The 16,092-nt window shown below is 40.0% G+C and overlaps 1 protein-coding gene across 1 annotated transcript; it reads right to left on the minus strand.

Annotated features, from left to right (window-relative positions):
- Positions 1-6,738: 6,738 nt before the first annotated feature.
- On the minus strand, positions 6,739-14,652 carry LOC134618046 (uncharacterized). Its single transcript, XM_063463234.1, has 9 exons — positions 14,498-14,652; positions 14,173-14,418; positions 13,880-14,086; positions 13,039-13,125; positions 12,499-12,594; positions 8,360-8,407; positions 7,503-7,555; positions 7,273-7,362; positions 6,739-7,187 (listed from the first exon to the last, which is right to left on the minus strand). Exons 1-8 carry the CDS (start codon positions 14,517-14,519, stop codon positions 7,300-7,302), a joined length of 822 nt encoding a protein of 273 aa, XP_063319304.1. The 5' UTR covers positions 14,520-14,652; the 3' UTR covers positions 6,739-7,187; positions 7,273-7,299.
- Positions 14,653-16,092: the final 1,440 nt, after the last annotated feature.

The following is a 16,092-nucleotide window of genomic DNA, read 5'->3' on the forward strand; positions in this document are numbered from 1 at the left end:
TGATATGTTGGATTGTCAACCAATGATTTAACGTTTCAGGCTTAACAGGGTTAACATCCACTAGAAAGGAAATGACATTTTAAATCAGGGGTTTCCGACTCCAGGCCTCGAGGGCCGGTGTCCTGCAGGTTTTAGATGTGTCCTTGATCCAACACAGCTGATTTAAATGGCTAAATTACCTCCTCAACATGGTTTGCAGTTCTCCAGAGGCCTGGTAATGAACTAATCATTTGATTCAGGTGTGTTGAAACGGGGTGAGATCTAAAACCTGCAGGACACCGGCCCTCGAGGCCTGGAGTTGCCCACCCCTGGTTTAAATGAAGTCTCATTTGTTTCTGAAACTGTTTCTCTGTTCAAACATTTTTGTGGGTGGATGTCAACCAAACTGTAACCATGACAATTAAAACTTTTTTCCTAAAAGACCTAAAATTATTTTACAAAAAGACAGAAAACACTTACCGTTGTTCTTAAGAGATTTGTTAAATCCCCCAAACATTATTCTGATCATCAGAATACATGTGCAATGTGACACTGATATTACAGTAACAGGAAATGAATTTACTTAAAAGAAAACAGGTACATATAGAAACAACTGTCCACTCTGTGTATGACAGCTTTTCTTAAATTCATTTCATATGAGTTGTTTTCACATTAGTAAATCTAATGCTTTACACTAACTGTTTTTTTGGATCTTTGAAAGGGATATTGAGTTGTTTGTTAGTTCATGTTTAATTTTTGTTTTAACCTCTTATGCCCTTAATCTAAATGCCCCATAGGTGTGAATGTGAGTGTGAATGGTTGTCTTTTTCTGTGTGTTAGACTTGCGACCTTCCCACAGTGTACCCCGCCTTTCGGCCTATGACAGCTGGGATAGGCTCCAGTGTCCCCCAGCAACTCTAAAAAGTGTAAGCGGAAGCAAATGGATGCAATATTTTATGTTCTAACTTTATTGTCTTCAGTTTTTTATCTGATCTTTTGTGCTTTTTAGTTTTTTTCTGTTTTATTTTGTTCTGTTATTCCTTGTCTCTTGGGTCTAGTTCTACTTCCTGTGTCTCATCGTCTGTGATTGGCCCAGCTGTGCTCCCACATGTTTTCCTGTGTGTACATGTTGTCTCAGTCTTCTCTTGCTCTTTGTTGTGCTCTCCCTCACGGCTGTGTCCCATGAAGATTATAGTTAACCTTCATGTGAGACTAACCTAGTTAAGATAGTGATGAGTAGATGATGTCTTGGAGTGTGTGGGACATTCACTTTTCTGTGTCCACACTGTGTTGGTGTGACACTCAAGAGCGACATCTGTTGGATTAAAAAAATCACTGCAGATAACCTGGATAAAGACTGAACATAACCAGCTACATAACCAGCTTATGATAAAGTTATAACTGAATGAAGGGTAGTGTATGTATTTCAGGTCATGTGATTATAACAAAATATTATGACTGACTAATCATAATCTAACTAATCACTAATACAGTATCTCAAATGTAGACTTTTAAACTTTGTTTCACTTTAGTATGAGTGAAAAATGTTACATAAAAGGTAAAAGTTTTGTTTATAAAGTAAAGTGCTCGTGACAGTGGTGTGTGCTTAACTGCTTGTAATATAGGGGAAAATACACATTTACCTACAGAAAAAATATTAATTCACCTTAATATGATATCAAAACAATCTCAGTCTGGAGAAAATGTCCTTTTTCTCTGTGGTTCTGTTGTAGTGTTTGAGAAACGAGCCAAAAACATGAAGTCAAACAGCTCAAACAGCCTCATGTCCTCCTCAGCATAAATGCAAATGAGTCAAAAAGTTAGGCTTCAGAATTTGGCGCCTCTCCACCACAAGACACAGCAGCTGCACCGATCACATGATTTCTCTTAAAGCGATACACGCATCAATGTGAGGTTTCACCCTTAGTGTCTGAAACTATTAGTGATGCTTCATTATTGTTTGATTAATCACTAATTTGTCCTTTTGACATGCATTATTTTGTATTTTGGTTAGCACTAGTGAAACAGTGTTGAGCCGCATTCTAAGCTTTAATGAAAATTAGTTAACTCATTAAAAGCTTTGTTTTTGCGACATCTAGTGTCGAATAAGGAAACAGCAAACTAGTGTCCTAATAATCACGTGCTGAGTGTAACTCGGTTTTGTGTGAATGATATACATAAAAATTTGTAGAGGTTGGTTAGTTGATTCTTTCAACTTATGTAATGTAGCAGCTGGAAGAAACCGTGCTTCAGACAAGAAGCTGTGCTGTGATGGTTTGGTGTGCTTGTCTAACTAGGTCATGGTATAATTATGTACATGTACATGGATGAAGGTCCTCTTTATTATTGAGCCTCATAAACATACTTGACTGATGTTAACATTAATGTTTTTTAAAAAACGGCGCGCGAGTCATCCAAAGAGTTTGTTTTTATTGGTTATTTGGCAGTAAGTTTTCCTTGTGTGCAGTCTTCCAGCTGGTACGGTTTAATTTCTGCCTTGGAAAAGACATTTCAATTAGTATGGAAATTTTGGTTAAACTGGTGAAAATATTGCTTTCATACTTTATTGATGTGTAACCTAATATAGTATGGCTTGCTATGGTATGGTATGGTATGGTATGGTATGGTATGGCCTTAAGGGCCAGTTAGTTCCAGTCTATGCAGCCAGTTATTTTCATTTTACATGTACAGTGAAATTGTAAATTGACCCCCTTGTTTTCAAACCCTCCATTTTGGTCATTAACTGAGCAATTAATCTCACTGTGAGGAATATAAAGAGAAAAACTTACCAAACATTATTTTAATACAGTGAGTATTTTTGACTTCTTTAAATTTCTGAAGCTAAAACCACAGTGCTTTTGCTGATTCTAGTTAACTAACCCTTAAACTGGTGAGAACTGTAGATGTCAGTTGTGGACAAATTGTCGTCAGACCACAGACCACATTCCAATATCATGAGGTAGTCATGATTTTGCAAATATTCCACCTTGTAGTGCAGTTTGAACAAATTGTTTTAATAATGCACTCACCCTACAGACATTACGGTTGAGTCAAAAACCAACACAAAGCTCAGAGAGTAATGGTGATACAATATCACAAGTGAAATTGGGTGATGACTTGGTGGCTCATGACTGTATTTGAAGCACATGTGTGACTGCATGTGTTTGGAGTGTCTCACTGTTATTGATCAGGTGACAGAGGCAGCTCTGCCATGTTGTAGCTCAGACAGAGGTGAAGAGGCGAGGTCACAGGTGACTGACTGATGATTTGGTGCTATAGATTAACTAGTATTTATTATCATGGCAATTGTTAGGCTGCTGATGTAAATTGATTCATTAGTGTATATTTGACAAAGAATGTGAATTGACATGTCTCACTTTTTATATGGCACGAATCAATGTGTTATTTTATCAGGTAGCAATATGTCCTAGTGCAGTCAGAGGGGAGGAGCCAGGGCCGAAGGTGAGGCACATCAAGTGCATAATAATAATTTTAATCTGAGGATAAAACGCATGTACAGTGGCTATAAAAATAATCTACACACCCATGTTCAAATGCCAGGTTTTTGTCATGTAAAAAAATTACAGCAAGTCAAATAGTTCCAAAACTTCTTCCACCTTTATGTGACCTCTAATGTACAATGCACCTGAAAAACAAACAGAAACCCTTAAGGAGGGGGATAATAAAATAAAAAAACTTAAAATAACCTGGTTGCACAAATATGCACACCCTTAAACTAATACTTTGTTGCAGCACCTTTGCCTTTTATTTAATTCACATATAAAACTATCAATTGTAATTTTAAATGTAATATTTAAAGCATGTAGACTAGCATATTTAGGCAAGTATATTTCTCCTTTTTTTATCAAGAAGCAAAGACAAAAATAATTTTTAAAACAAAGAAACAGGGCAGGGTTCGGTGGTTGAATCATCTGTCCCCACCAATGCCAAAACCAAATTTACGCCCTGCTCTAGATGGACAAGAGACGTTTTACGTGTTGGTTTGTGCAACAACAACAACAACAACTGTAAAACCAGCTCCGCTATTTGCTTGTTTTTTGTTTTGTTTCTTTACAAAACCTTTCACTATAAAAGCACCATATCCTTTTGAATCTTTTCAAAAACAAAAGCATTAAATAACTATAAATGGCGCTAACATTCCAGCCCCTAATTATTACTGATGAGGCATGACAATTACAGATTAACACAATAAAGTGTGCTTTAATATCAACAATCAGAATTTAACTGGCTTCACCAAACACTATATGAAACACAAATAATATGTCTTGAACATAAATCTGTTACACATGAGGCTAAGATTCAAACTGTTGCCTCCATTTCAAGCAATAAACATAACTTGCTGTTGTTAACTAGTTTTGGTTTTGACAAACACACGTCTGAAAGGTCAATGTGAATCAGCACCTGTTCTCTTCTTGGAACTTCTTGGAGCACTGTCGTCAACTACAATTTCTCTTAGTCTCTAACCACTTCTGTCTTTCTTGTAGAAGGGGCAAATACTCTTTAGTCAAACGCTTCCAAAAAATGCCTGCCAGGTATTGCACAGGGGACCCACCTGTCCTGTCTTTGGAATAATCCAGGTGGCACTACTGGCTTCTCTTTAAGAAGAAGAAGATGATTGAGTGTAAGTGCATCTCAATCGTTGGAGTCATTAGACGTTCTGGTAATTGGCCTGCTGTTGACAATCGCCTCAATGAGTTCCCCCAAGAACCCGAAGAGGAGAGTCCTGGCCCCTAGCCCTCCCAGTGTAGCAGAAATGATGACGGCAGCAGCCGCCGTTCTTCTCTGGGCGAATAGCTGAATGTTGTTCATGTGTAATTTTCGTTGAGTAGGCTAACTATGGAACGCCAGGACTGCCATAATGAATTCATTAAATACACCATTAAATAATTAATTAAATGTGGCAATAAATAGCTAACCACACTGTTAACTTAATGCGTGTAAGGTGAACTAGCAAACACTGTCGTAGCTACATGCGGCTGTCTTCTTGTTTGAGGGCAGATGCTCCCTTCACCCTGGCCAAAAAGGCTAAAATGACCAAAGAAAAAGTGGGAAACAGCTAAACATGAGAGGTTTTTGGACAAAGTTTGTGTTCTCCATTCTTTAAGCACCGGCACCGTTTCAAAACTACCGGTTTGGCACCGGTATCGGATAAAACCTAAAGGATACCCATCCCTAGTCAGGATGCTCTCAATAGATCAGTGTTTGAAGATGTCTGAGGACAGGTGGTTCTTTCTCAGAGTCCTCAGAAAAGAAGAGGCACTGGTGGACCTTCTTGACCAGCTTGGAGCAGTTGGTCATCCAGGTGAGATCCTTGGAGATGTGGACACCCAGGAACTTGAAGCTGCTCACACGATCCACAGCCGTACCTTTGATATAGATGGGTGGATGTGGGTAAGCATTCCTCCTGTCGCTCCTTGGGCTTCTCTGTGTTGAGATGCAGGTTGTTGGTGTCCCACCAGTCAGCCAGACAATCCACCTCCTCCCTGCCGGCGGTGGAAGTGGAAATGTGTGGAAGTGGAACAATAAAAAGCAACAAAAGAAAGAGGAATCTTCACATGTTCATAAACCACAAAAGCTCATTTGGATCAGGAAGTAGGCAGGTTATGGAAATGACAGCAATTCTACATTTCATTTTACAGCACAGTGTACATTTTAGTTTGTTTTAGCTGAAAGTGCATTCACCAAAAATTAAAACGAAAAACACATTTATTTTCTTTATGTGTAGTTTTTGAGTTCCAGAGGGTTCTGTACTGGGACCAATTGAATTCATCTTGTTCTTTTCCCTCGCAACTATTTTATGCTTACTTGGACGGTTCTGAGATCAGATGAAATACAAAATATACCCTGTATGTGGGATTTTGTCTATTTAACATAAAAAATCTGGTTGAAATAGATTTTTATATTGCTGATTTGAAATGGGACATTTAGCATGTCGAGAAAATGAACGAAGCCCTAACCCTACCTGTAAGTGATGACCTAGTTGACAGAGGTTAAATTGTTGCCGTTATTAAAGCTGCTCTGCTGTAACACCAGGTTATACCAGTAGATGGGAGCAGACTTTAAGTGTGATTCATGTGCATTTCTAGTGTCACTGGGAAGTTTAACAGGAAGAACTCTGTGCTGGTTTAAGTGATGTGTTCCTGAAAGATTTCTGGGATAAGTCACATGTTCATTTATAGTTCATCAAACAATAAAATAAAGGCCTAGCTTACAAGAACATATATTACTTGTACTTCCTACCTTTGCCTATGTCATTTGTGGCACATTGCAAACATGTAAAGACAATATGTTAGTAGCAGCAGCATTTTAAGTTATGTTTAGTATGCAATGTAAAGAAATGATGCTGCTGATCAAAAGCTGGAATGATGGCATTGATATTATTGATCGGTTTCTGAGGGACTAAGAAAAATAAATAATATCTCTTCAGTCTCAAACACAAATAAATTATGCACTGCAGCTTTTCTTTGTAGTTTGTCACCACTGAATGATGTCCCTGCTGATTTTAGTCTGTGGTTGTGGAGTAGAGGTGGGTATCGGTTAGTCACAGTCAAACTCAAACAAATCATCTTTTCCATCTGACTCTTAGTGAAACCCACAACCACATGACAAAAACAACTAAAAAAAGAAAAGACTTTTCATCATCATCATCATCATCATCATCGTTTATTTATATAGCACTTTAAAAACACACAAGGCTGACCAAAGTGCTGAAGAATAGAAACATAATAGATACCATAAGAATAATAAATACGATAAAATAATAAACATAGCGAGAAAACAATAAAGTATAAGTAAATACAAGTCAGTCAACCACTGAGTCAAAAGCCAGTGAATAAAAATGCATTTTCAATCTGGATTTAAAAACCATCACTGATGTCGATTGCCTAATGTGAAGAGGAAGATTATTCCAAAGCTTAGGAGCCACAATAGAGAACACTCGGTCTCCTCTCACTTTTAAGTGAATACCATGTACACCTATGTTTTACATCACCTCATTGCTATCAACTTAATGACATTTAAAAGAAAAGCCTGACAAAACATTTCTGCACAGTTGTACTGATCAGTGGTGAGTCTGCAGACACATAAACTGTGCTCTGGCTTCAGTGAGCAGTGGTGCACAGGAACCATTAGAAGACGGGTCCACTGTGGTCATAAAGGGATGGACTTGGTCAACAAGGCTGTTGGGCCTACGACGTGGAGAGTAAATAAGTTAATCAAATGAGTGATTTGGTCATTTGATATCTGTGTTAATGAGCAGTTGAATCAGTTTACCTATGATAGGTGAGCGTGTAACCAACCTTACATTCTCCTGTCCATCTCTCTTTTAAAGAAACCAGTCAACTTTACATGAAACCTTTTTTTCTGACAGAGAGATGAAAAGTCTGATATTATTCAAAGATCTGAGGTTATGTCATGATGTGGTTTGGTTAGCTTATCTTGTGATGGCTGAATGAGCAGCTAGCTTGGCTTCTTCCAAATATAAAGATAAAGAGCAGCTGTACCTGGACCTCGTTGCTCAACGTGTCTTCAGTTCTCACTGCAACTGGATCAATCTCTGCAGAATAAAACATTTAAATTACTGCAGGTGCAACAACTGGAATAGAAATGTTATGCTGACTCACTGAAAAAAATCAGATCATAACAAATTAACAGTACGACGTACGTATGAGTTATTTTTAATATTGAATGAGAAATCTTTTCCACATGCACAGTGCAAAGAGAACTCAATGGTTGGGACTAAACAGCTGTGAAAACCATTTGTTGGAGATGCTGATCAAAAAAGAAAGCTTTAGTTTGTTAAGGAAATTGAATATTGGACTGTGGACCAATGGGAAAAGGTCATGTGATCTGATAAGCCCAGATTTTCCTGTATAACGGGCACATTAGCGTAAAGAGAGGGGCTGTAGAAGTGACACCATCATGTTTTCTGTCTACTGTAAGAGGATTGGGGTTGCTTAGGTTGGTTAGGATGAGGTTTAGCAAAGTTATGTGGCAGATCATGGTTCAAGAGTTGGCAGTTTGTCTTGTAACCAGAAGGTTGCCGGTTCGAGCCCTGGCTTGGACAGTCTCGGTCATTGTGTCCTTGGGCAAGACACTTCACCCACTGCATACTGGTGATGGCTAGAGGGGCCGATGGCACAATATGGCAGCCTCGCTTCTGTCAGTCTGTCTGAGAGCAGCTGTGGCTACAACTGTAGCTTGCCTCCAGTGTGTGAATGTGAGAGTGAATGAATAGTGGAATTGTAAAGTGCTTTGAGGGTCTCGAAAAGCGCTATATAAATGCAATCCATTATTATTATTAAAAAAATTAGGTAAGGTCAGGGCCGGTTTTTACATAAGTGGATTTTTTTTGCCTTACCTAATGGTACATCTTCCAAGATGACAATGTCAGGATACACTGTCAAAACTGATGGTTGAGGGAGCATTAGAGAAAGAAAGAAAGAAAGAAAGAAAGAGTTTTTATTTTAACAACACATTTATTACAAATAAATAAACATCAAGACATCACAAGTTTTGTCACAAAAGGAAAAAAAAACAAAACTGCCACATGAACATAGGGCTGAAGTACAAATGGCCATCTATAACAGAACACACCACATTCCTAAAACACCACTGAGAAGAAAAAACTGTTAAATTATTCATCAACGAGTAAAACTGAAACTCTGCTTTAACTCTATATTTAACTAGCAAAATGAAAGTAGTATCAAACATTTCCTCTGAAAAATTATCAATCTTATTTTTTTTACTTTTATATATAAAATTTTTGCTTGAGCCACCACAAAATTTAGCAGCTTCCACTTTGAAGCCTCTGTTTTTGTATAGCCAGCACGAAGAAATGCCAATGAAGACCAACCCACTCCATATTTTTCAAAGACATACTCCAACATAACAAACAGTGGTTCAAGGTGTTTGACTGACGCTCCTACTTTCAGGGCTCTCTGTGTGGGCAGGTGGAGATGTGGATCCAAGTGCAGGACTCAGAGACGGAAATGTAACTGAAAACCACATCTTTATTGCTGACATCAAACAAAACAAAGTGACTACTGAATAGTGAGCCCAAAAACACACAGGCATAAACCGAGGGTACAACGCGACAGGGAACACAGGAAAACACAGGGCTATATACGCAGAGTGGTAATCAGGGAATGGAAACCAGGAGGGAGACACAGCTGGGAGAAAACATGAAACCAAAACCAAAACATGAAAACTCAAAATACTGGGTCAAAACTGACCCAGAACCGTGACACCTACGATGTTTTTCTTTTCGCTGGAAAAAAAAGAAAGGACAGAGCAAGTTCATACATGGTTTGAAATCATTTGCTGGGGATCGATCATTTGACAGCGGATGGTGACATCATTTTCTGTACAGTTAAAATCTCCAGCCAAAAAAAGAAACTCTTCTGGATCACACATGCACAAGTCATCCTCAAGCTTGCGTTAAAAAAAGAACTCTCTCTGGCCCCAAATTTGGAGTATACACATTCACAAGCACAATCGTGAAACATTCATACTTTGCCTTCACCATCATTAGCCTGCCCTTTACCACCTCCTGAAAATCATAAGACTCCGGTAGAAAGTCTTTCGAAAAAAGGAGCCCCACTACAGGCTCTACTTAAATGACTCAAAATAACTTCACCCTCCCAATCCCTCTTCCAGTCTGTAAACAATTTAAACAATCACTGTGTGTTTCTTGGACCATTAATACATTTATGTGCTTTCATTTAATTAATTAATTAATACACACTGACTCTCTTCCTTATATCTTTGGCTCCATTCAGGTTTAAAGTAGAGACTCTGAAGTTACTCATCACAAAATATACAAGGATAAATAAAGATAGAAAACACAAAACCTTAGATGCCATCATACTCCTCGTCATTATTAAATTCCTTCTTAAGTTTTGCAACTATCTTTCTCAGTCTATAGACTTCTTTGTCCATATAATCACCCTTTCCTTTATTGCTCAACTGTGATCTCACACACACAACAAAAACAACAAGAAATCCTCTATTTTCAATTTTTTCATATTCTTTGTGACCTTGAGAAAGTGTTTAACATTTTTTAACATAATATCACTATCAGAGTTTACCTGATTCTGTCCTGAGCTTTCCAACTCCATCTTATCCACAACAGTTGTTCTCCCTTCTTGAGTCTCCCCTGAGCTCTCCTTCACTTCTATTATTCTCCTGATTATCCTGTGAATCTATTACTGTTTGACTTTGAGTGTGGACAATTTGCTCCACATTTTCTTCTTCTCTAGTCTGCTTTTCCTACACTGCAGCTGCTTTCTGACCATGTTTCTCACCACTTTGCTCTCCTGTTTCGTTTAATCCATTGCTCCACAAATCTCTGGCTTCTGTTGTTTGTTCTCTGCTTCTTCTCTCCTCCTTCCACCCGAGTTTGTTCCAAATTATTCGAAGAGACATTTTTTCCAGGACACGCTCGAACTAAATGGCCAACCTCACCACACCCGAACACCATAAGACCGGACAGTGTGCGCACCGCGGATGACGTCAGTGTGCACACCGTACCATTGAAAGCACTGTCACTGGATGCATCACCACCTCGTATGGCAACAGCACCGCTTACAACTGCAAAGATCTCCAGAGAGTAGTGCGGTGTGCTGAAAGGATCGGGGCTTAACTGCTGTCTTGTCCAATTTGATTTTGTACTTCTCTCATTATCGATTATCTCAGCTCACCTTGTTTTATTCAGTTCTACTTTGGATTATTGTTCATACTTGTGCCCACGTGTTCAGGCGAGAGTGATCCTCTGCCCGTGTGTTGTGCTGCTTAATTGTGACATCTATACCTATCCAGCTGACTTGCTCCCGTTTTTATAGGGAGCTGTACAGGATTCTTCTTCTTGTGAGGGGCCACTATCAATATTTTAATTACTATAACCAGTACAGACCACTGTTACTTGCATGGTGCCAGCTATTTACTCTGGTATTTGGTATTTTGTTTTTAAGTAAGAGTGTGTGTGTGTGTGTGTGTGTGTGTGCGTGCGTGCGTTTTAATTAAATATTCAAATGTACACTGTCTCCTGACTGTGCGCAACAAGCTTGGTGTCCTTTAAGAGTTTTCTTTGACTTTTAACTTTTTGACTGTTGTGTTTTTTTTTATTAAAGTGAACTGAGGACACACCAGTAGTCGAGTGTCTACAAGGGACCTTTGGTGGTGGTTATTTTCCACACTTCCTTTGCTGTACAGCACCTGGGGTGCAAACTTGATTTTTGTGTGGTTTTCGGCTACTGGTAAGTCCAGTTCAATGTATGGTTTTATGTAATTCAGGACACTGAATACGCTGTGCCACAGTCAGATTTCATCTTTTTTATCCGTTGTTTAATTGTGATAAATACAAATAAATGACATATTAATATTGGAGCCAATCTGCCTCGGTGTTGAGTCCATAAACCTTCTAGTTTTTAAGGAGATTTTATATTAACTGGGGGTAAAATACCCCTTGGTGCCAGTGTCATTGTATTATTTTGATATAATCCTTGTTGAGCACTTGGTCACATATGCTTGTGGCCACACCACCATGAGCACACCTGATCTCGATGTTATGTTTTTTTTAAATACCATCACCTATGTTGCATAAATGTTCCCACTGTAAACCTTCACCAAAGTCCAAAGAAGCAAATTTAACCACTCAGCAGCCAAACTGGTAATACCTGTCCTACATATGGGTGAAACTCTGTGCGTTAAAGTTTAATCAAAATATCAAACAAACCAAACAGAAATTGGCTGTGTGCAGGCAGGCAGGGAGAAATTACCCAAAATCCAGGACTCGGAGGCAAACGTAAACTCAACAAGACTCAGCTTCATTGATGATAGCAACAAAACAGAAACTTCACTAAACTGAGAATCCAAAACGCAGGCCAGGCAGGCCAGAACGCAGAAACGTGAGAGTACAACGCAACACTGAGCAAAGGCAAACAGAGGGCTAATATACACAGGGAATGGAAACCAGGAGGGAGACACCGCTGGGAGAGATTAGGACTAACGAGACAGGGGGGAGCGAGGCTGGACACAGTGACATAAGGCATAATCCTTCAAAATAAAACAGGAAACAATACACAAAGACGGAGACAAAGAAACACGGACTTTAAACGGGCAGAACTAAACCTAAACCAGAATAAGCTGGAACATACTAAATAATACTAATCATCATCATCATCATCATCTCCTGACAGTAGATCAAGAAAATAACCAAAAATACAAAATCAAACCAAAACATCAGAACTTGAAATGTTGGGTCAATTTGACCCAGAACCGTGACACTGCCAGAGCCAAAAAATGAACTGAAAAAAGTGCAATTACTCTAATGTCCACTTGAGGCTCCAAAAGCAAATTAGTCCCCACAGACAACCACGTTTTCCAGCGCAGTAAAACAACAAGTACACGAACCATCATCTTTACTTTGATAACAATGAGCTGAAACTGTCTGACCCTCATCTTGGACATCCCCACCCCATGAAGAAAACACAACATTACCTCTGCTTCGTCTGTCTGGTTGTTGTTGATGACTGGATGTTTTGATGTTGTACTTGACATGAGTGAGGATGTCATCTTCTCCAGTTTCCTCTTGATCTGCAGAAATGATCCAACATAAAAAAAAAAATTTCAATTAAATATCTAAACAGAGATTACATTTAAGAAAGCACAGACACTGTGCTCCATCCCCGCAATATGGACATCACAGAGTTACTCGGTAAACTGAGATTCATCGAGCATGGTGCTCGGACTTAGCCAGCATGTACTGCACATGTTTGGTTGTAAGATTGTAACCCCTTTGTAGTGGAGATCTGTGTTTGGACATTGAGAAGAGGACATTTCTACATCTCTTAGTGCTGTTTTGCCTGCATTCTGCCTCTCTCTGTATGACCCACTCCAAAAGTGAATCAGTCACCACAGACAACCATGTCCAACGCAGTAATCCAACAAAACACCAAGTACACTGACCCCCATCTTTACTACGGTAACAAGGAGCTAAAACTGTCTGAACCTCACCATGAAGAAAAACCACAACATTACCTCTGCTTTGTCTGATTGGTTGTTGTTGATGACTGGATGTCTTGATGTTGTACTTGACATAAGTGATGATGTCATCTTCAGTTTCTTCTTGAAATCATTCAACATAAAAAAAAATTCAATTAAATATCTAAACAGAGATTACATTTAAGAAATTTGTTACTGCACAAACAGAAAACTCCATGGCTGCAATGTCACATTTTCAGAGAGGTAAGTAATCGATAAACTGAGCTCCATGCAGCACAGTGCAGAGACATATCACTCACATACCCTATATCTACTGCTTAGGTCAGGGGTGGGCAATCCCAGTCCACAAGGGCCGGTGTCCCTGCAGGTTTTAGATGTGTCCTCGAACCAACACAGCTGATTTAAATGGCTAAATTAGCTCCTCAACATGTCCTGAAGATCTCCAGCGGCCTGGTAACGAACTAATCATGTGATTCAGGTGTGTTGACCCAAGGTGAGATCTAAAACCTGCAGGGACACCAGCCCTCATGGACTGGGATTGCCCACCCCTGGTTTAGGTGGTGGTAACCCCTTTGTAGTGGAGACATGGGTTTGCTCATAAGTAGGAGAACATTTATACATTCCTTAACTCTGTCTTTCCTGAGTTATCTCTGTACGACCCACACAGAGACATTCTCTGATGCTTTTTATCTCCTTGTATGACCTCAGTGGGATTGGGTAGCTTGGAGATCATTTGGAATGCTAAATAGTAAAGTGGCAACACTACCGTGTTTGGAAAAAAAAGACTGGGCTCAGTTCTAAAAATGAGTCAAGTAACATGCAAGCATGCATCAAGTAACAACCGCATTCATAAAAGTGCAGGAAGTTTGATTCTCACCTTCAGGTTTTCTGTGAACACATCGTTTCACCAGCAGAACCAGTAACACCAGTAGATCCACAACACAAACTGATCCAACACATGAGAACACAGGTATGAGAGGGGAACCAGGGCTAGCGATGGAGCCAGGTGGATGTATGGATGGAGGTGGAGGTGTGGATGTAGGTGGAGGTGTGGATGTAGGTGGAGGTGTGGTGGTGTGTTCCCCTAAAATAAAGCAAACACAGTCATTAAGTTGTCGTCACATTGTGAATGTTGAAAGCTGCAGAAACACAGACAGGTGAGTGTGTCACCTGTGACAGTGATCCAGCTGGATGGAGACTCTCCATGACCGCTGATGTCACACTTGTAGAGGCCTTCATCAGACCTGGAAACATGCTGGATGGTCATGTGACCTGTAGGCTGCTTCCTGATGAGGGAGCCATCTTTATAGAAAGCAGCTGGGAGGTTGGAGGGAGTGGTCTTTGTTTTACAGAGCAGAGTGACGTCATCTCCCTCCATCACAGGGAGGACAGGACTCTGCAGGATCACTGATCCACCTCAACACAGAGACAAACTACAGCATTTCATCCATTTACACACAGCTTCATCAACACTAACTCCACACACTCAGCTTACCAGTGACTGTCAGGTTAACCATGTTACTGATGGGACCCTCTCTGGACTCACACCAGTAAACTCCACTGTCTGATTGGAAAACAGTGATGTTACAGGAAGAACCAGCGCCTTCTCCCCACCCATCTCCACACTGACTCTTCTTTTGTTTGCTTGTGTTTCTCCTCAGAGTCCATCCAGCAGAGCTGTCGTCCTCCTCACAGCTCAGAGACACAAAGTCTCTTTTAAAGAACTGAGAGCTGCTGGGACTCACAGTCAGACGAACTGTGAGGGCTAAAATGAAAAACTTATAATTTTATATGTGATAAAATGGTAAAATAAATGTTTTGCAGAATCCTCATTTCATCAGTTTAATATGTGAGCTACATTGTGAAACATGAACCCAATCAGGTAATATCAGTGAGCATTTATCAGGTTTAAACTGTGACAGAAGAAGGTTACTGACCTTGGTTTGTTGTGCAGCTCAGCAGTGAGATCAGAACTAAAGAGAAATGACACTCAGGTTGATTTGAGGTGAACATAAAGAACAACTCCACACAAACAGCTGACAAACACACAAACAGCTGTGTTCATATATCGAGTGAATGATTTGAGCTTTTCACTGCCTGCTGTGTTTCCTCAACTCCTGAGCAAAGATAAAGAGTTAGTTCAGACCTGCAGTTGGTCCTCATGGTGTTTTTAACCCTGATAGAGCCTCTCAGTCTCACTATTGTTCCCTAAACTTTAAAGAAGAACTATCGATTTGATCAACTGGTCCCTTCATGCAATTGACACTCTATTCTGAACAAGAAGCCTAGGTTCAGGAGAGCCTGAGTATCCTGGAGGGACGTTCCCTGCTGGATACACGATGGACGGGTGTCGGAAGTGGTGCGCTGTGTTCCTGGCGGGACTGTCTATCAAGGATACTGAAGACATCTACCTATTCGGGACCATGATGACGGGGTTCTTGCTGTTTGGAGCTGGCTTGGCCCTAGCTTATCAGAAATTGAAGAAAGCTGTAGCTGTAACTACTGTTCAAAACCCACCTGGCTTGCAACTATAATCAAAAGTGTGGGAAGAGCGGTGAGAGCTCAGACTGTTCTTACTGAACGAAAATATGGGAAATATCTTGGAAGAGCTCACGGCTCTTAATTCACTAGCTGGGCCCACGTCCTCATTTCTGTTTGACAGTGTTTTAGTAGGAAAAAGTGATGCTTTGACATGAAATGAGCTGCGGTTTGGGCAAGGGCTCAAAAAGGGGACTGGCGATGGCATTTACTAAATAGAAGTGAAGCACTTGAAGAATGGAGAAGGAGGGAGGGAGGGTGGGGCACGTAAAGAGAACGATCAGCTTGCAGAACTAGGGGAGCCTATATAGATGACAGCCGGAAGGAGCGTGTTTGGAGGTGTGGTCCTGCTCCTGAAATTCTGATACATAATCTCCAAATGAGAGATACACCTGAAGACCAGTGACGGACATTAAAATGACTGAAAAATTAATGCAATTAATGGTTGTTTCACATAACCAACATCTCTCATGTGGATACACCCCCACCCCAGACAGCACCAGCTGCTTGAAGGTTGACAACAACATTCTTCCAAGAGATAGGATAACGAGA

This window comes from Pelmatolapia mariae, linkage group LG3_W (genome assembly GCF_036321145.2).
Source record: "Pelmatolapia mariae isolate MD_Pm_ZW linkage group LG3_W, Pm_UMD_F_2, whole genome shotgun sequence".
Taxonomy (NCBI): Eukaryota; Metazoa; Chordata; class Actinopteri; order Cichliformes; family Cichlidae; genus Pelmatolapia; species Pelmatolapia mariae.

Excerpts from the sequence above, each read along its gene's own strand:
- LOC134618046 (XM_063463234.1), bottom strand. The coding sequence starts at position 14,519 with ATGGTTAACCTGACAGTCACTG. Across the intron at positions 14,087-14,172 it reads CAGCTGGATCACTGTCACAG|GGGAACACACCACCACACCT; the intron begins GTGACACACTCA and ends GCTTTATTTTAG. Across the intron at positions 12,595-13,038 it reads ACCAATCAGACAAAGCAGAG|ATCAAGAGGAAACTGGAGAA; the intron begins GTAATGTTGTGG and ends TCATTTCTGCAG.